The sequence below is a fragment of the Anopheles moucheti genome, chromosome 3, assembly GCF_943734755.1.
Source record: "Anopheles moucheti chromosome 3, idAnoMoucSN_F20_07, whole genome shotgun sequence".
Classification (NCBI taxonomy): Eukaryota; Metazoa; Arthropoda; class Insecta; order Diptera; family Culicidae; genus Anopheles; species Anopheles moucheti.
In genome coordinates, this window is record NC_069141.1 from 44,238,615 (window position 1) to 44,259,754 (window position 21,140).

General features: G+C 40.7%; 1 protein-coding gene across 1 annotated transcript; it reads right to left on the bottom strand.

Annotated features, from left to right (window-relative positions):
- Positions 1 to 210: 210 nt before the first annotated feature.
- On the bottom strand, positions 211 to 20,865 carry LOC128305302 (arf-GAP domain and FG repeat-containing protein 1). The gene is made up of 7 exons (XM_053042684.1): positions 19,595 to 20,865; positions 3,625 to 3,813; positions 2,764 to 3,476; positions 1,883 to 2,557; positions 1,225 to 1,455; positions 696 to 1,132; positions 211 to 625 (listed from the first exon to the last, which is right to left on the bottom strand). Exons 1-7 carry the CDS (start codon positions 19,756 to 19,758, stop codon positions 581 to 583), a joined length of 2,454 nt encoding a protein of 817 aa, XP_052898644.1. The 5' UTR covers positions 19,759 to 20,865; the 3' UTR covers positions 211 to 580.
- Between the last annotated feature and the right edge of the window lie 275 nt (positions 20,866 to 21,140).

The following is a 21,140-nucleotide window of genomic DNA, read 5'->3' on the forward strand; positions in this document are numbered from 1 at the left end:
GTTACAGTTACAGATGCAGGACTGCAGATCACTTCCCCACCAATTGCTAGATGGAAACCTCCGAGAAAATGAAACCTTGTGCAGTTTAGGTGATTTAGTTCTCTCTTTTCTTCATTAATCATGTTTCATCGTTTGATGATTATATCGTATAGTGGTGCCGCTAACCAACGGATTCACACGACAAGCTGTGTCTGTATTCCAATAGTTTCATCACTAACTGTGCCCACTAATATGTCATGGGTTAAATAAAAGGTTTGCATTGTTCGCAAATCATATTTAAAAGCTAGACTTTTCGATAAAATCTATACGTTGAATGTATCAGTTAGTTACTCTATTTAGTTAGTTTAAATTAAAACCTATGTACAATCCGCTAATGCATCATGAATTCCTCACAATCTCTTTCACAGTAGTATATCGCTTCACTTCTTAATTGATTTCGCTATTATCTGTGTGAAACACAATTCGAAGCATTAAAACACTTTCTATGTTAAAACAACAAAGCGTAATAAACACACATCCAAACATTTTCTTGTAAAATGTATAATTCGCTATCTATACACACGACTTCTTATGAAGCTACTCATAAGAAAGGATTATTAGAGTTTCCCGCTGTAGTACCAGCAGCCTGAAAAAGGAACAAACACATTAATTTGGTTTTGGTTCGCAAAATATACTCATTATATCATCAAACATACCATGAACGGATTCCCGAAGTTTGTAAAATGATGTACCGGATTGGTGACACCGGGAACGTTGCCCAACATCGAAACACCACCACCGTTCGATGTCGCATTAAACTGTCCGCCCATCATAACACCATTAACTCCCGACATTCCGGAATATCCATTACCATTTGGATGGTAGCCCGCCGAAGGAAGATAACTCATTCCTGTGATCGCAGTTCCATTAACAACATTACCGTTGTATAGCTGTGAGCTTGCACCATGTGCAAACCCACCTTGGTACGGTGACGTAGCATAGAAACCAGTCCCATTCGTTGATGCTGTCTGATGTCGTGCATCCGGTGACGTACCGTTAATGCCACTGATTGGCCAAGCCATCGTTTGTTGCTGTGCATGTTGTTGTTGCGACTGGAACGGATTAGCCGTTTTGAACGGGTTTGCCGAGGAAGCTAAAACAAAACATAAAACACGTTGTACAAAATGGTTCATTTTCTGACGATCATAAGGCTGGTTTCTTTTTTCCCGCCCTTCAATCACATACTTGGTGTAACAGAATCGTTTATGCTGGCCGTATTTCCTAGTCCGTTGGACGTTATTGTGTTGTTATTTGCTTCTGCTTGCTGCTCTAATTTTATCTCCCGGAACTGGTCATCCAGATCCTTCAGTGCAGCGTATCGGTCAACGGACGGGGTCGAATGGATGGACGTGCTACTGCTTTTGCCGTTGCTCAATTTGCTCTCGGAACCGTTCGTTCCAAACGGCATTGGAAGACCTATAGACACAAAGAAGTAAAAAAAACTTGTAATAAAACCGCATCACATAATACAAAAGCAAAATATTGATTTAAAAAAAAACATACATTAGTTAAAGGAGCAAAAGAACTCAAAACTACTTAAATTAATTTACTTTTTACTCATAACGCTGAAAAGGTATGGTTGGCTAGTAATGATGACAGTAACGCTAAGAAATTGCATTTTTTACAAAAAAAAAACAAACAATACCAAAAGGATGCAGAACTATTTAATTACATGCTCAATTAGGCACACGTGAGAAAGCAGCTTATGTTCAAAATTTTGCTATATCGATAGCCAAACTCAATAAGCAAAATATTTTATACACAAACACAATGTTGACAGGCCCCATGATATCTAGCCCTCGCAATTCTAAAAGACAACCCGTTGTGCCACACAACCACTTACTCCACCGGTTTTGATCTGAGTAACATTTCATTTGGTTAACTGCCGAATGATGCTGAGGGCTCATCATCTGTTGAGCGCCACTATTGCGGAACCGTTGCTGCTGAACACGATCATCCGCCGACCAACAACAGTTGTTGCCAAACTGTTGCCAAAAATTCCACTGCACAGCATCATTCTGCGAACTTTCGGTGCTGACATTGTTATTCAATTGATTTGTGCTTCCAGTATACCTCGTTGAGTTGAAATCGGTTTGCGCACCGTTACTATTTCCCCAAGGCAGGGTGTAATTTTGATTAGCGTAACCGGATCCAGCACCGGAGCCACCGTTGATGATACACTCGTTGGTCGCATAACACGTCTCACCGGTGGTGAAAGTGTTACCAAATCCATAGTTCGTGTGGACTTTTGCATGCGTGTTATCTTCTGGTGAAATACATGTGTAGCCAACACCGCGAACGGACGGTCCAGTGGATGCTGAACCGGACGAGGCGGTCGGTGTGCCGGCAGTAGACCCCGTGGAATTGCTACCGCAATTATTATTACCACCAATAGTATTTGAGTAAAAGTTCGCGAACGGATCCGGACCGGTCAAGCTCTGCACGCTGGCCGTGCTACTGACACTGGTCGTAGTGCTGCTGTCAATACTATTGCTGCTGAAGTAGGACTTCATGTTTTCTTATTTTACAACATCCAGAGAATACACGCAAATGCCGCAATAGGGAAAATTAAAAAAAAACCAAACAAATGTACACGGTCATATCATTTGCAGCACAGAATGGTCGAAACGTAACACTTTAGGAACTATCTAGATTTCGCATCAAATCAAATATTTCTAATACATTTTTTAATGTTAATTAAAGGTTACTTAAAGCGCTCAATACCTGCAGAATTAAAGATGGGATTGTGGTCAAAGTCGGCAAAGTTTTCCATCCCCCTGCCCGATGACTTTTCGCTGCCACCGTTGTGTTGTGCGTACAATCCCACTCCATTATCGCTGTTATTGTGGCCATTCTTCAAACTACTAGTACTCCCATAGTGACTACCCCCGTTGCTGACGTTGTTTACAATAGTTGCGCTACCAAAGTCAGCAACAAAGTCCGCATCTGGTGTAAACTTATTGGCATTAATGTCACCACTACTGCTCGACAGCCCACCCGCTGTGCTGCTGTTGAGCAAACCATTCTTCTGGTTCCGTCCATACGTCGGCGGCAACCCATTGGCCGGTTGTTTGATCTTGATGCCATTCTTTCGCTGCAGCATGTGGTTCTTTTGCGGTGTTGGTGGCAAAATTTTGGGCGGATCGGAACCGAAAAAGCCGGAGTCGTCGGGCGTAAATTGCTGCTGAAATTGAGCACCAACAACACCAATTGCACCAGGCAATGATGACGACGATGAGTTCACGTTGTTCAGTCCATTACACGAGCCGGAGTTGGTACGATTCAATCGTAGTGTTGCCGGAGGCGTTAGCGTTGGCGTTTTGAGAGGAACTAAACTTTCATTGGCATTCTTACTGCTGCCTCCCGACAGTGATGTCAAAGAGCTGGATGCGTTCGTGGGAAGCGATTTCAGTGGACTAGCAGGCTCCAGGTAATATCTGCAAGGGAAATACAAAACAGATACGTTCATACGCGGTACGAGATTAATAAATCTTTTGTCCAAACGAAACAATCAATTAGCAGCAGGTTCGGAGGCATCTTTCGTCGCTCAACCGAAATCCATGCCGATCCATCCGGCATACGTACCTTTTCCTTTCGTATTTGTCTATCATAAAGTCTCGATGCTCCTGCTTGATTGCACGCTTCGGATCCCAAAGGCCCAGCCAAGTTCGACTGCAGTTATCGTTACCGTTCTGCTTCAAAAATTCGATTTCCTCCTGGGTGAACGTAGCCATTGAAATCGATTTTACGCGATGTGGCGGTGTAATTCCCCTCCTGCATGTACATGGAAAGGAAATAAGATACAAACGTACTTCATCAATGATATTACAGGAAACAAGTTTTTTTTTGTATGGTTTAAATAAGATAGCGATCAATCATGGTTCAATATCTAAATAATGTCAACGAATCTTGTACCTATACATTTCAGCAGTAATTAAAAAACAAAATTATAATCTAATTCCTTTAAATCCTTTCCTAAATCCTTTTTTTCCTTTAACTTTAAACAGTTGCTGTTACAGAAACTAATTTGCGAAGATCTGAGAGTAACTTCGATTATAATATATCACGCTCAATATTTTAGGATTATTGTATCACGACCCCCCATTATCTAGATCGTAACGTGACGATCGTACGCTACCACATACAATTGTGGTGGCCTCCGCAGTATCAGATCAGACTGTAATCTGCTTGTCGTCTATCTCGCTACGTGACATTTTTACAGAGAAAGAAAACAAAGTCTAAGGGGGGGGGGGGGGGGGGGGGGGGGGGGGGGGAAACAGGAAACACAATCAAAGCGTTCTTGTCTCGCATCACATAAGAAGCCCTGCAAACGCAAGCCAAGGAAGTTAATCATACCGCTCACGTAACAGACGCACGCACAAACACACCCGAGACTGCCCTTGACTTATTTGTGCACGTTCGCAACTATTTACACTTTGTTAGAGAACGGTATTGCGCATTAATCCTATCTTAAACGTAGTGATTACAATCGGAAATCTTTGCTGTCATCGTATTGATCAATCCAAATATTATGGCTCCCCGGATGGAGGATGCAATGTAGATGTTATGACTATGAGATAGCGGGGTGATCGTTCAGCGGAGATTCTGGAATATTACTAATTTACCAGTTTCGTTTAATCAATGTTGGATGTGTTAACTTTAAACTCTGTATCAAGTTACGAACTGTTGTTTAAAGTCTCCAAAAATCAAGAAGATTTATCCTCATATTTTCTCAACGTTCTCATGCTTTACGCTTTTTAAGGTAATAGTGTCACAAGAATGCTGTATATTATAGAAAAGACAAGCCCAGTTACAGTCAACCCAGCGGTTAGAAAACTGGAATACATCCGGATTTGTACACACAGACAGCAATTAGACAGGAATGCTCGCATGTTAAGACAATGCAAATCGACGAGGAACAATACTTTATGAATGAATGATGAGCAGCTGTCAGCAATCGATAGTAGTGATGTAGACAGTCTACTACCAGCGTTTTGCGCTGCCTTTTCCGTCTCGTAAAAGAATATTCTGGTCGCACTTCTGGTCAGTTAAACGAACGTTAGCGCAATTGTTTATATTTCACGCATCCACCTGGCTCTCTTTGAATGTCTGAATGTCAACACTTCTTTGCGGTGATCGTACTCGATACGGCTATTTAAAGATATCGAGTTGTGTGGATTTCCATAAAAATACCACACAGTACAAAAAAAACAGGGAAAAAATTAACAAAAAAAGGGCTTCCAAGATAAAACTAGATATAACTTCCGTTGCGTTATAGATCGATTACCTTATCTGGAAAATGTACAGTATACCCGCCGATCGATAGTGCGTCAAATTTACGGCAAACATTTGCCATCGGTCGGCAAACCAACTAGGTCAGGCAGTAACTATGATTACATTTTATAAAGGAAGAAATACTACCACTTACCGACAACCTTCATAATCAGCGTCGTTTGGCTCTATTTATATCGTCATATGAAAACCCGAAAACGTAATGTTTAACGATTGATTTCACACGACGCCAAACGTCGCCATGTTCAATAAAACATCCCATATATACTTTTGGGTAAGATATTGAGGTGAGGTAACTTTTGGTCACATAATAATCTCCGCCTGCCTGCTTGCTATTTCTCTTGCTGGGCTTCACGGACGGCCTCACGAGACGGCCCTTTTCCGATCGCGTCGGTATGATTTTGCAAATTGGCTACAATTTTGGCAATGACCAAGGCACCGACATAAGCGCTTCATTTTTATTTTATTCCAATAAAACGGACAACCGGAGGATTACCGGGCAAGAGGGGACGCCCAGGATGATCGGAAGTGAAAGGGCAAAACTTAGCCAAGATTAGTTTAAACAGCACTCAAAATAAAAACGATTCACCGCACCTTCCAACGTCACTACTGCTCCTGCCGCAGTGACGGTTGGCCCATCGTCTCCCACCTTCTCCCTAGCGAATGCCGGTAGTGGGTGGCCTATTTTTAAACACCTGTTTACAACCGTGGCACGTTTCATGCAACCATCGAATTGTGAACGACTAAAATGAGGGAAAATTCCATTCCCGCATTTTATTCTGCTTTTGGTGGGTGCGGATGTCTGCACCGAAACTAACGTTGCGCAGAGGTTTTGTTTTCACGAAAAACAAATTGTGAACGCAAAAAAAAAGAATGCTTCAGCACGTCATGCCACAACAATAATCACATGGCATTGAATTATAAACGCAAAGGATGTCGCCGGATTTGCGCAGGATATAACGCTACTTGATAACACTAAAAACTAGCGAAATCTAGCGAAAACAGATCAACGGCGCCATCATGAAATCGGCGAAGGTCTCTTTTCTTTCGCATCACACCTCGGATGGCCGATTGGGTAAACGATACCGGCCAGGCCGCGTAAAGTGAAGCCGCATTTTTACGGCTGCATGGTAATGCACGCTTGTTTGTATTTACGTCCAGTCTGGTTGGTTGGTCGACCGTCGCCTCAAACAGACGGAACAACCAACCGACCGGGAAAGTCGCGACACGCTCCATGCGGCGGCTCGATGTCTTGAGAAAGGCAAACCATTGTCCGTGACACATTGGGGCGCGGAGACGATCCTTACCGTTTGTGGTGGGGTGGCCGCCGACCGGCCGTTGAGAATCTTTCAGCCGAATCACCCCAAAAGGGAAAGGGTGATCATTCTCTTGGCTTTCCGGGGCTTGCCAAACTCGACGATCAGCGACAACACTATCGATGCTGATCGGATAACGCTGCATTTATTGTACACAGCGGCACGATTTAGATTCACAACAACAGGCGTTACCATCGCCCAGTAATCCCCCTAACCCTAACACTTTCATCGTTCCAAGCACAATATGACTCATCGCGCCTCCGGTGTTTTTGCGTGGCGTTCGCGCGGCCCCAAATGTGAAAAACTTTTACTTTTGCCAACCGTTGCTTTCGTTTGGCGCATACAACAAACGACGGCACACCCGAGACCGAGAAACTTAACAAATAGCGAGGGGAAGTAGGTACGCATTTGCAGCAGTAAGGGACATACACCTCGTTTTTATCGCCATCCTCTAAATCGTTTTCCACTAACAGACACTACAAGCGAACGAACGAAAAATTCACACCACACCAGTTTGCAAGGTTGCATGTTGCATTGCATTGCGCCTAGACTGCCTTTTGCACCTTTTGTGTGGCATTTACTTTCAGCATTATGAATAATGGGCAAACCAAACAAACTCCGAACGAAGATAGTAGTACTATTTTTTATTTGATGTATTTTATTTTAGAGCGGGACTTGGAAAACATTTCTTTTACGAATAACAGGTGTGATGATTTACAGCGTTGTGCCTAAACCTTTGCGAAGAGTTACTCAAACCATGAGCAGGCTCATGAATCTTCCAATCATGATCCAAAAAAAACATGAATCTTCCAAGATTGATGAGTTCTCAAAGATTCTCCGAATCTCCGAAGACTGGCCATATTGCGTCAGATTCGATTATACTTATATTATACTTCTGACGAATTATTATACATGATTCTTCAGAATAGAGATTCAAATTCTCGATGAGATACATCCATCACTAATAATGTATACGATAGTAATAATAAGTCATGTGTTGTAAAGCTAATATTAAGCAATACCATTATGAAATATAAAATAAGAGAAAATAATATTGACGTGAACATTTATTAGAACTATATCACACTGTGTTGCGGATTTCACAAACTGTGCCATCTCCCAGAATGTATTTAAGTTACTTCACGTTCATAACAACGATACCAGTACTGCGTAATGTTACTGTACTCCGGCGCCCTCCTCTCAAAGACCGGTTATTCACAGAACCATTCTGCCGATATGCGTCACGGGCGACAACACTTCGTTTCCATTCTATTAGGACGCGATCATTATCCAAGAGTACGGCCGCTATTGTGGTAGTGTAACAATGTTCCTAACGAAGGTGTTTGCTCTTTGCCAACCAAGCATCCACCTGCCTGCCAGCGCTATAGGAAGAGAACCGTTGAACACAATAATTACCGCAACGCTTAAAACAGGCAGTCAGGAACCCTTCTAACCTCGACTTGAACAATACTTAAGCATCAGTTTAATGCCGGCCTGTACATGGTCATTGCGTTTTAACCGAACCAAACCTTTTACCATCACAACCAACATGTCACTCCATCGACCGTAAACATGAAGTCGAGTGACTTTGTATGACTCCCAGAGTTTGCCGGAGTGATTGTGAGGTTTCTTACAAACCCGCACCATTCGGCACCGACTGTCTGCTACAAAAAGCCGGAAATGGTAAACATAATGCAAACTAACTTTTACACACACGCATACAGATCGCCCACAGGAAGGTAATAGGAATGGTGGTTTAGCCAAACAGAAAAGTACAAAGCATTACTTAATAGCTTTCAAGCCGATTTTGAGGCGATTTTTTTACGTTTTGAGACCATAATACGTCACATATGGGTGTTTGGCTAACGACGAACTGATTTCGTGGTGTTAAGAATGCCAGAATCTACAAATACACATCAACTTTTGGGGATTTTTTTTTAAACCAGCATCTATAATGGATTGGACGAATCAGTTTACTCATCCAAGAGTATGCGATATTGGAATTAACTTAATAGAAAATTTAACGTTTTGGCAGGTTGTATTACTTCAGAAAGCGTACACTTAAATCAAGTACCTGTCGCAATGGGAAAACTTCACGCAAATCAATGGACTGATCTCGGGGAAATGCTGGATTTTTTGGAATATGATCACATTTTCATTAGATCTTCGTAAAACCTCAAACATCAAGAATGTGTAATACATTCTTCATTTTTTTTGTTCAAACATGCTGACTGTAAAATCTCCACCTAAGATATATAATTTCTATTTACTTTGTGTTCTGTATATTGTATTTGAATTTAATTTTTTTTTGTGTTGCAACTATTTTTCAACAACTGCAACATATGTGCAAGAACTGTGGATCGTTGTGGAATTCTAACCTACAAATTTCAGCTAAATGAATTCATTTTTTCGATTGTGAAAAACGATGGTCCCGTACCACGACGTACGTTCTAATACTACTTATGTAATAGGTTGAAACTCATCTGGACCAACTTATCTTAGATAGGATTTACTCTACTCTAGTAATCTATTTATGGCAGATATATGGGAACGTATTGCCTAAGCTACCGGCCTAGAATCCATTTGAGATCTTGGTACATTGGAGCAATATAGTGGAACATTTCAGTCAGGGAAATACCGTTGACCTAGTTTGCTACCGAAACAAAAGCGAAAATCTCTGTATTATTCATCCAATATTGAAAAAAAAGATAAATCATAATAGTTTTACAACCGAGCATGTTCTGGATAAGAAAAAAGACAAGATCATTAAATAACTCAATAATGTAATAACAGAAACTAAACAAACATAATAGTATAGCAGAATAATACACACTTAAACCGTCTATGCATTTTAAAACAGTCTTAGACGTTAGATATTCTTTACGGAAGTCTTCTTTTCTGCAAATCATTTGCCTTGCTGCAAATTCAAGATACGATGTAGATTTGCTGCAAATTCAAGATACGAAAGTACGGGAACAGAACTATGTAGCTGATAATTGCTCGTACGTCAGACGTAAAGCATTGTGTCGCCAACTTCCGGGAGAGGCAAAATAAACCCAGGACATAACTGCAACATGATAAGCATACACCACGGAGCATTGATAAGTGATCCATCCTTCCAAGTTGTTTCATGCCTTTATAAATCAGTCGCCAATGGTCTGTCACTGTTGGTTGGTTTGCGCCGCCTACGATGTACTATGCTTCTAAATCCATTTTAATCGTGTTCTAGTAAAAATCAGCTTGAAACCCTAATGGCGCAAAATAGCTGTTACATCCTTCACCTCATTACATCATTACTTTTGAGCCGTTTTACACTGTTGTTAATCGTGTAGTACAATAAACTGGCATTCAACGAAACAAGACACGAATTCAAGCGTTCTGCCGAAGGGAAATAATGTTTGCGTTTATTTACGTTCACGCTTCGCCAATACGTGCGCCTACAGGTGCCATGGTTAATGCTCTAAAAGCCCGATAGTTTCTGGTGCCTTGAAAAACGAGCCCGCGCGCGAGCGATGATCTGTAACAGCTGTAGTCGTGCGGCGGCATTACTGCATCAGATTGTACTACCGCACGAATCAAGGCACTTGATTGATGCACCGCACGCAAACTTACGAAGGTGGTGGTGGCCGTCGTATTAGTTAACAGGTGAACTCCAATTCGTTGCAATCATTCTTACTTGACTAGCTATTTTTTATCGGCACTCATCGCTCATCTTCCTGGATAACAACTAAATCGAATAATGGGATATTTGAAAGGGCAAAAACGAAATATTACAAGAAAGTTAATGAAAGCGAACAAAAACGTTTGCGCAAACCGACGTGAATTCTCGGGACACTCCCAGGTTTGATGGAATTATGGCATTTTCCACATGATTTGATTTTTAATTATCTAACTGTGAGCAAATGAAATCAACGAACACGATGAATGTTAGGTTGGAGACCTCCTGAACTTGTGGTACCATGATCGGACCACGATCAGACCACGATCTTCACTCTCGATTATGATCTTTAGATATATCTTCTTTATGCGACTTTGATGCAATTATTGAACCAATAAACAATGTCATTTCCATACACGTTTCAGGTGTAAAATTCATCTCAACAATAACTGAATAACAGAAAAAAACTGTGTCAACATAGCGCGCACTACGCACTGAATCGAGGTAAAATGAAACAGCAACATCATGGTCAAATTTAACTTACACACCGCACAGCTCATAAGTTCCACAAAGAAACGTCACCTCACGCTTTCTCAAACCACTTTCTCGAATCTCAGCAATGATTTTGCATGCAAATCAGATGCTTTATTCACTATCCGAGCGTTTTTTTTTGCTTTGGTCCAAGGTTTCTAGCGATCTCTTTCGGGTTTATGGTGCTACCTACCTACCCTCAACTGTATACTCAAATCTGCTACAATTTCTGTAAAGCGTCAACTTTCCACCCAGCAACGGAACGGCGTTATGTTCATGGTGCGGTGAGTTTCAACAAATAATTTACTCGCTTTTAATCTAGGTTTCGAGTACTGTGCGCATGCATATTATTGTCAGGCCCGAAAGAAGCCAACCGAGCACAAATGAAGCTGGACAGTTTAGAGGCTTCACCACTCTGATTACAGTTTCATACCAAGAAGCATAACTTGCCCAACGGAAAGGAAAACAAAACAAGGTATAGCGAGTAACCGTAGGCTTTGGTAATTCCCAAGAAAAAAAATTGTTCACAAAAGAAACGTTAATCATTTTACATTAGCCAACTTTTGCGCTATACAGTGCGTAATATAACTGTACGAGCACTAAACCTAAGAGTTATATAAAAATCGTTTAGTTATGAGCTATAGACAGCACAATAACAGATCTCATCATATTTTTTGTTATATATTTACTGCAAATATTGCAACAATGATTAAAATTCGCTCAAAATTATACTTGCTAACTTTCAGGCGCTACAACGGCATTGTGGTCTTGGGTTTTTGTGAAGGTAACCGCACACGAGTGAGCGCATCGTTTGATCATTCATTATTTCGAGCTTTTTGGTGGATGACTCAATGCCATCAGTTCATTTCTATTTGGGCCTTCTTTGTCTCCTTTGTGCATTTGTTCGGACTGAATCAGACTTAACATGCTGGGTTGTCCGGTGTCATTCCAATGACTTGATCAGCTGATCATAGCGAATTTATACATCCGCAAGTAAAATTTCTTCAGGATATCCTCAGGTGTTAGATGAGTCAAAAAGTCAAAAATCTTCAATTTCAAAAACCATGCCTTTACTGCAATTATTACAGTTTTTTTTGCGAGATACATAAAATTTTATCAACCAAGCCTGCCCGGGATACAGCAAAAAATGCCAGTAGGAAATGCCTTGTTCGATCTGTTCTGTTCTGATCTGAACGATATTTAGCACAAGCGATGTTTACGACAACTTTTGTTATGCTGAAATTACAATATAACTAAAAAAATATGTAACTATAAATAGCAATATTAATAATGCTTCAAAATATGGGCGTATACTGCACAAACTGAAACCAAATCCGATATAGTCTGAAGAATTACGTTACGCAACAAAAGGACAAAGAACAGGAGTCGCAGATGCGATGCACAAAGTTTTAAACGAGTGATAAGGTTCAAATACTGATAGTTCAAAAATACTCTTCTCTAGTAATTTATTAAATGTAAAATTAAATAGAATTCGCTAATATTTTACATCATTACATGGTTATACAATCATGTAATATTAATTTAGAACCTCTTTTCTATTGATCTCTTTTACATTTCGATACATTCATCGAAAATCATTTAATTATAGTACGCAATGTCAATCAATATTTGAGATCCAATAGCTTACTTCTTAGTACTTATTCTCAAGTATCCGTTTAAATCCCCAACTACATGAAAATAACTAACTATAGTATAGTATAATGATATACTATATAGTATAGTTATTATAACTAATTATAGTAAGTATTATCGATTTTATTCCAGATTTTATTTTCTATAATTTGGTGGTTTCATCGCTGAACGGACGTCATTCAAAAGGTAATATTTACATGTGTTGTTAACATGCATCTTACCACAAATGGAGCATACAAATATGTTTGGGTCTAATTTTGTATGATTGTTTAAAATATAAGGCATACCACCATAAGTTGTGAATTGACATCGTTCAACTACACGACCGCAGATGCTCCATTGCGCTAGTGGAAATTCCCAATTTGTTCTTAGTCATTTAGCTTTGATGCTGTCCGATCTGAACTGAGACTGAACTCCGGAGAATATAGAAGTGTGAAGACTCAACGTTTTATTACTAACGTTATTGTCGACCGCTTGATTGATGACCCAAGTATTACTGCTCTTTAAGTTTTAAGCTTACACTTACTTACTTACAACTTACTTTGTAACTTTTGGTTTTAAATTTTAACTTTAGAGAATTTTAGTTACTACCTAATATTCATATTTGAATAATTAAATTATACAGCGCGATAGAAAATGTGTTCAATTTGCTACTATCTCCACTGCTTGTAGAGAAGGGCCCTCTTATCTGGTGATTAATGATTGCGATCGTTTCTTTTATCTAAAAGTTTGTTTTCGGTTATAATGAAGACAAAGCCGCATTTTTTAACGACACACCAAAAAATACGATCCATGCAATAGATCGAAACTTCAACTTGTTTCATATTGGAAAGTATTTTGGTTTTATTTGGTTCATTTCGCATATCATTTACGATGAAAGCAAAACGTCATATATCGTGAAACAAGCACGTCGTAAGGCATCTGTGGAACTCTAGCAGCTACTGGCTTCTACGCTATGCGGAAAGCGAAAAAGGAAAGTAAAACCCGCGTATGATACATTGACCGGTTTGTGGACCACGGTTCCACACACAGAGATGTGTCGGGTGGTGGAGTAGGACAGACAGATCCGTTTGAATCCAAGCGGAAGAAAGGAACCGAAGCTCGCGGATGAAGATGAGGAGAAATTTTAATAATTTGATATCTACCGCCACCGACTCCCCCATACGCGCAAGCAAGGCGAATGCAATTTCAATCGAGTTTTAAATGAACCGTCGTAGAGTTCGTGTGTCTCATGTTCCGTGGTCAGTGCCGTGCATTAAGAAGTGAAGGCCGACGGTCGTAATTAAACGTTGTTCGGAACAGCTATTATGCTCTGTTCCTCAGGCAGGCATGGTGATAGAATGACCTCGCTGATTACCAGGAACCGAACAAGGTTAATGTGAGCTGGGAAGCGTCTTAAATGTGATTAAATAATTAACTAAGTTTTACCCTGCTTACACTTACGATGCGTGAAACGATGCCACATCTTTTGGCAAGAGAGGTACATAGGAGCAAAATATGGTCGAAATTCATTGTACACGGTATGAACAGCAATTGGGTAAGGTTTTTGCACTGCGTTCGTCACCTAAAACGCTACCGACCATTATGTGGATCGTTGTAGCGAACAAACATCCCCCACCATAAAAAAAATCGTCCATTTGTATGGGTGTGCAATTGGAACGCGAGAAAAAGATCAGATGTCAATCGATATTATAATGACCTTTTCCACCCGATTTGAATACACCAACTTTCCCCAGCGCTCTGGCCTATACTGTGTGTGTCTCATGCATTTTTGGGAACAAGTTTCTTCCTCTATTTTTCATCCACTATTTGCTTAACGCTGCAAACGATTTACCTTCTTCCGCAAGTGGGGAAGAGCATTTATTTACGAAGAGACGGTAGCAAACACGTTTGGGCGATTTTACACAGCGCGGCAACGAACGCGCACACCTTTTCTCTGCCCTGTCAATCAAACTAATGGAAGTTCCACTTGAACCATACAGATATCTTCTGTGTCCCACAAACACACTACTCATACCATGCACCCACTCACACCATCGCTTGATTTCATGGGCATTTTATCGGCAACCGATCGAAACGTATACAGCACAACAACAAACAGCAAAAATTGGCAGCCGTGTTTCAGCGTTTGTTGCTGCCAAAATATTCTGCAATAACGATTTGTCAGCTTATCGATGAAGTTTTGTGATCCATAATACGACTATGCTTTCTTTTTTACATGCATCCTACCGATTTGCTCACTATTTCCATTATTGAGTGAGGTGTTTGTAAATAAATCAAAATCAGCTTGAAACGGTCTACGCGTTATATTAGATGATCAGCTAAAAATTCACACACATATGATTATTGTAAAAAACCAATGTTGTTCCATGGCAATCAAATTCAATTAATGAGACTACAGCAATTACAAAATAGGATTATGAGATCAATTTTAGACCATCAGTTACCACGCTGAAAATAATGCAGTGGATGTCTGGTAGGAAACGTATATTAATTTAGACATTAATACAGATACAGATACAGATACAAAATTTCTAATGACATGTCTCCCAGTTGCCTTAAAGAGACGTTTGAGCGTGGTTACAGAATTACATACAATACATATATCAAATGGTATACGTTTTTTTTTTGAACTCGATTACGTCAGGGACTGTATCAACTCAAGAGACTTAGACAGCGTCGAATATTAATTAGAAATAATCTTCAAGGTACCTTCGTTCTTCTCAATTCCAGGGGAAAAGGGTGGCATTATCATCGTATTTCCAATATTCGGGCATTTTAAGGCCTTCTCAGGAGCGTCTTTAGAACAATTGAATTGTAAATAATTCATGTAATGTAGCTGTAATATTTAAAATACTGACTCAAACTGACTAGGCATAATTCATCACGAAGAGTCAAATCGGTTCACACAAAAACAGCAAATTGATCAACGTACCACGAAAAAGGTGTGCGAAGAGAAGATCAACTCGATTTAATCAATGACTCATATGTGATCCTACACACAACTACAAGTGTGCGAAATGGTCACATAAGGAAGCAATACGGGTTTACTTTATCAGCGTCGAACGGTTCTCGTGTCTTAACATTTGTTTTAGTTTATTTTTTTTTGTAAACATCTAGATTCAAGCTCAGATTATTCCCATTAAACAAACATCATCAGCAGTTAGCTGCAACGAAACGGTTCAGCATGACTCAACGTGCCATCGAAACGGCACGCCGACGAACAAAAAAAGCGAATCGCATCACAACCGGCGATATCGCGCATTTTAGAATGCGACAGCACTCCTCACCGACGCGAATCCGCCGCTAGCATGGAATTTCATAAATGGAATTGAAAACCGGTTTTGCGCCGTTGTCGGGAAGGTGGGGGCAAATCACGAGCACAGCACAAATCGGACACAAAAACGCAACTGGAATGCGCCAGGCCAGAAGAGATTGAAGAAGCATCAGTACCACCGCCACGGGGAGCTTGCAGCAGCAGCAGCAAAAGCGCAAAAGGCATCGCGAGCATCACAACAAGAAGCGTTTGCGAAAAAAGGCTGCCGCTCGAGACCTTGCTGCCAGTGCTGTTTGTTGTTTTCATTTCCATTTACCCCCCGTACGAAGAAAACGATCAGTCCACACCCCACCGCACCCCGGGACACCGGGTTTAACTTGCAATGAGTAAAATGAGGTTTGTTTTGATTGCACACGATCGCTTAGTGGTGATTTGCTGACCTAAACAAAATTCTAATTGCACTAGAAATCACTGTTAACGCTTCCTCAAGTTGCAAAATATGTCGACATGAGGCGCAGCCTAACCTTACAAAACATCCTGGTGTAATCAAGGCAAATATAGCTATAAATGAAGACACTAATGCCGTTCGTTGATACGGCACTGTTGGTTCCGGGTTTGTAAGGCTTTAATGAATTCTTCACTTCGTCGAGCCCAAACCAATAAGTCAAAAATCGATGGGTAGCTGTGACTATGACATAACATACCATATTATTAGCTCTATGACTATATTTAGCCTTTATTATGGTTTTCTTACAAGCGGAACTGAATCGATTCACACGCTGCAAGCATATGATCTTGCGTTATTTTGGACCATTGGCAGTTGATCGCTTTCCTGGCGAAAATTCGGACAAGATAGACCATACAAATGAATGATATAAGAACACACTGGCATTTTGATTGACAATATGCTTTCTTCACTTACACTTGACACAGTGGAATTTACATTTACAAAGCATTTGGGTAAATTTTCAGTCGATGAAGAGAAATGTTCAAGTACAATGGGGAAATGTTCAAATATACAGGGAAATTTTGCTGAAAATGCTCTGGAGAGCAATCTGTCAATTGTCGTCATTCGTTTTGTCGTTGTTGTTCGCATTGTCTTCAGTTTGTTTAAATTTCTGTAGTATTTTGCGATTTGAAATTGTTTAGTTACATAATTTTCAATCAGTTAAACGACATAGCTTTGATATGCATAACACAGAAATCATATTAATTTTAAAATGCATATAAGGAAACAGGCGAAGTGAAAGAAAGATCAGTGCCCAACACATAAAAAAGCAGTAAATGATACTATAGAACATCTTCAGCAGAAATGGAATATGAATACCATACAGTCATACATATGCTCAGCTTTTTCACATAAGTTTTAAGCTTTTCCTGTTGAGATGGTGTTTTTGGCTAACGTTTTCTGCGGAGAAGTGCAAGATCTGACTATCTTGGAACATTAAAAAAACAATCTTCTTTTTTTTAATTTGAATGAAGGTTCAATGCTGTTTAAGGAATTTCTAGAGTAAAAAGATAGCTTTGAGGATTGCTTTTGGTTAAAATTGTGATTTCGTCGCCGAAATTCAAACAAACCGAAGACAATGCAACCAAAAACGAATGATGACAATTGACAAATTACTCTTCAGAGCGTTTTTACCAAAATTTTTCCGTTATTTCTCTATTTGTCTTTTAACTTCTCTTCATCGTCCATCAATCAATATCCACCAATTAATTGCCAAATTCCAAGCGCTTGAAATGTTCCCTTATGTGATTCGAAACCCGGTATATAAGTTTTCTATTTTAAGTTGACGATCTTTGCATCATGCAAATATTTCTATCGATTGGTGGCAAACGGCTCAAAATTTAAAAACGTAAAAGACATTTTACTTACAGCTGTTTTGGCCAATCGGGAATGTAATGGCCACGTAGTTAAATGAACTTTTTACTTGATCATTTTAGGTTCGCCCTTAAAAGTACATCTCATCATAAAGGATGAATGTAGGGCAATTTGGAATGCGCCTTCTAATTCTTCCAATGTTGTTGCATTCCTTCGTGTGATCATCCTTCAACGCACACGTGGAACCAAAAGTAACAAAGCAAAGAGGCACAAAGATTCAGTCTTGTTCGCTCTACCTGTTGATATGTTTCCAGGTGCCCATTCCAGGATGCAGACGCTGCACTCATATGACACCATTCGGTACGAGTTCTGAACTTCGGCTACCTGTACAAACCGATTCACAGCAACCATCCTGCCGTTCGCACGATACATGAAAGTACATTATGCAGTTATTTGCACTCATTTCGAACCAGAAATGCTGGTTTTAGTCACCCAATCAAGAAGACAGGCGCTTCTCCGCCGTGGAAGATGTATACTTTGCTTTGCGCCAATTCGTGCAAAGAAGAGCACAACATACTGACGCTTAGGAGGCAGAAATATCAATCAATTGAAAGGAAAAAAAAGTATATCCCCCAGGCACAGTCACCATAATGCCGCAGCCGGAAACGGGCGGTTCCGCTAGTCAGCAGCAGCAAGGGCTCCACAAGGACCGGATTGAAGTGTGAACGAGAGAAATGTGCTGGAAAGAGACGTAATCGAGTGGCCGCCGTTCGTTGACGACAAAACGACGTAAAGGGCCTTCACAAAACAGAATTGATGCCGTCTCGGCCATCACTGGTCGTTGTTGTTTTTAGCATCCTCCTGCGTGTTTGTGTGTGCATCGCACTGTAACGAATTGACAATTACGGGCGAACGACCTCCGACATCATCTTTGCTCCATTCACTGGAATGCCACATGAAGGCACACATCAGAGGTGAGCCAAGCAGACAAAACGCGATCGCGCACAGTGAAAAGAAACTGATCGCAAACATCGCCTTTTACAAAGCACGGTTTCGAGCGGAGACACTGTTTCTCAATATGGAACCTGGAAGGCAAACAACCGGTGGTAATGCTTAGATAATCCGTCCCTTAGATGGTGCTCGGTGTGCACGACATCTTAAACTGTCGAGCAGTTGGGGAAATCGACAAGGAAGGTGGTAAGGGAAGATCTCCTCCCTTTGGTTTTGTGAAGGATCGGTTCGGAAAAGGTTACAGTTTTCTCAGAGTGGTTGAGTTGTTTTAAAGCATTAAGGCTATTGAAGCTAGGTATTGCATCACGAAGCTTAAACAATCTAGAATTAAACTAAACAGGATTAGCTGGAAATTCATACCGCCAGTTCGTATCAATCGAGAGTCTACATTAAATTACCTTTCAAACAAGTTAAAAATAATTCCGGAACTAGTTGTTGATGTTCATTGAACAAACAAGTTAATTACTGTCCGATTAACGTTATCTCTTGTAGTTGTCGATTTAAAAAATAGTTTCTGTGTTTACTACTCTACCCCAATGTTTACGCCCTTTGAGTAAAGCCGAAGCACTTAGGGAAGGTTATTATGATTACGAATAACCAATCCACTAGTACTACGATTTAATGATCTAATTCGGTCTTATCTTGGGCACCATTCTGGTCGCACATTTCTCATTAAATACGCCGAAATGAACGACTTCCTCTAATCCGAAATGTGGTAACATCCTCAATAGAAAACAAAAAAAAGTACAATTCCAGATAACAAACACTGGGAAACCCCTCGTCGCACGATGTAGGTTTTTTTTTGTTATTCTGAAGGTGACGCATTGAAGTTCTAGCACAGAACGTGCTCAATCTTTACGGCGATGGACAGCCATAAAGGCGACAGCACGAAATTGATGACGGTGGCGGCTTAAAGCTCATTACTGACTTTGAGGCTCTGTTTCACACAATGCCTGTGCAGCAAAACCCCAGACAAGCCTACTACTATTACTTACAGTATGCCGGAGCAGCTGGTGCAGACGAATGAACCGATAGTCATGTTGATGTAAGTAGGCCCTTTCTGGCCACAATCGAAGCATTCTTTGTTACCGCCAACGCCTACCAGCTCTCGCAACGTTTTCAGTATTTTGTCATCGAGTTTCTTCCGCACCAGGGCCATCGTTGCTCTGCTTTTTCTGCTGTTCGGTGCGCTGCTTCTCCTTTAAAGCTGACTGCGTTTTATTTGTGCCCGTGCTGTAAAACAAAACCTTCACTGCGTTCCACCAGCTGCCCGCACAGTGCACTCCCGCCTATCAACCAAGCAGCAGTGACTTGACCACTTCCGCCTGATGGTGGAGAAGATGATGATAGCGGCCTAAATTTCACCTCCGCTTCGTTGAGGTTCAACAATTATATTATTCTTTCTTTTTTTTGTCGTTGTTGGTTGGCTCTTCCTTTTTTCACTTCTAGCACAAACCGTGGCGCGATGCGAACAGCTTAAAAATGATTTTAATACGAATTATTTATTCACACGAACAATGAACTCACTTTGGACCACGGAAAAGCGCTGCATTTTTCATTGCTCTTTTCTCGCTCGTACGCACGCACGCACGGATTCACGGACGACACAGAAATAACACACAAAAAACACAAACAAAAGGACTGCACCTCGATTCGTACACTGGACAGAAATTTGCACCCCGGACTGCAGATGGCAATGAGGATTGCTTTTCCGTACTATTTCACGAGAACCACGACAGCTTCTTGCATCGGACGAGGACGGCTTTCTCTTTTTTCACCCTGCACGCACTGCACTAAGTCCGGTCAAACAGAGACTTTCTTCAATCGCCTGCACCACCTTTGAATTTTGCCACTTGACAGCTCGAACCAACAAGACGAAAGCGCCTGAAAGTGAACACCACGAACGAAACACCATCCGTACACACGCACGCACACTACTCCATCACACAAGCTCGGCTAACACGCACACCATGTTGTTTGTGCTGTCGAAGAGAATAAAAAAAACTACAGACTGGTTTGGAATAAAAACATTGCGCTGTTCGCAAAATACGGCAGAGAAATCCTTTTGATATCCAACTTTTCAGATCAGTAATTTTCATCTATTTTTTGTATATGAGCACTCGTTTCCTAGGCAACCCGGGTGGCAATGAAACATCCAAAAAATTAAGCTAAAAACACACAAAGATTCGAGCACAAAGCACACGGAGCTGTAATTCAATTTGTGTTACGTAGTTCAAATGGCGTAGCGCGTTCGAACAATTTTGTGTTGAATTCCTTTCGCACTGCTGTTTTACCCGACTTTCTTTCAACTTTTTTGGGAGTGTGTGTTTTTCGTGGGTACATGGACGTGACATTTGATGATTTTGATTTCCCAAACAAAAATCGTAGAACGATTGTAAAATTATCCATGTATTGAATGTTGATTTTTGAGCTTTATTGCGTTCCAGCAGTGCATTTAAATTAATTGTATCTGTTATTACATTCAATATTGTACCACAGTTCCTGCATTGTCACCCACTGTGCCAAAATTTTTGTGTACCA

Coding starts and splice junctions, on each gene's coding strand:
- LOC128305302 (XM_053042684.1), bottom strand. CDS start 19,758: ATGGCCCTGGTGCGGAAGAAACTCGATGACAAAATACTGAAAACGTTG. Junction 3,477..3,624: donor GACAAATACGAAAGGAAAAG/GTACGTATGCCG, acceptor TTTCCCTTGCAG/ATATTACCTGGAGCCTGCTA. Junction 1,456..1,882: donor CTCAGATCAAAACCGGTGGA/GTAAGTGGTTGT, acceptor TTGTGTCTATAG/GTCTTCCAATGCCGTTTGGA.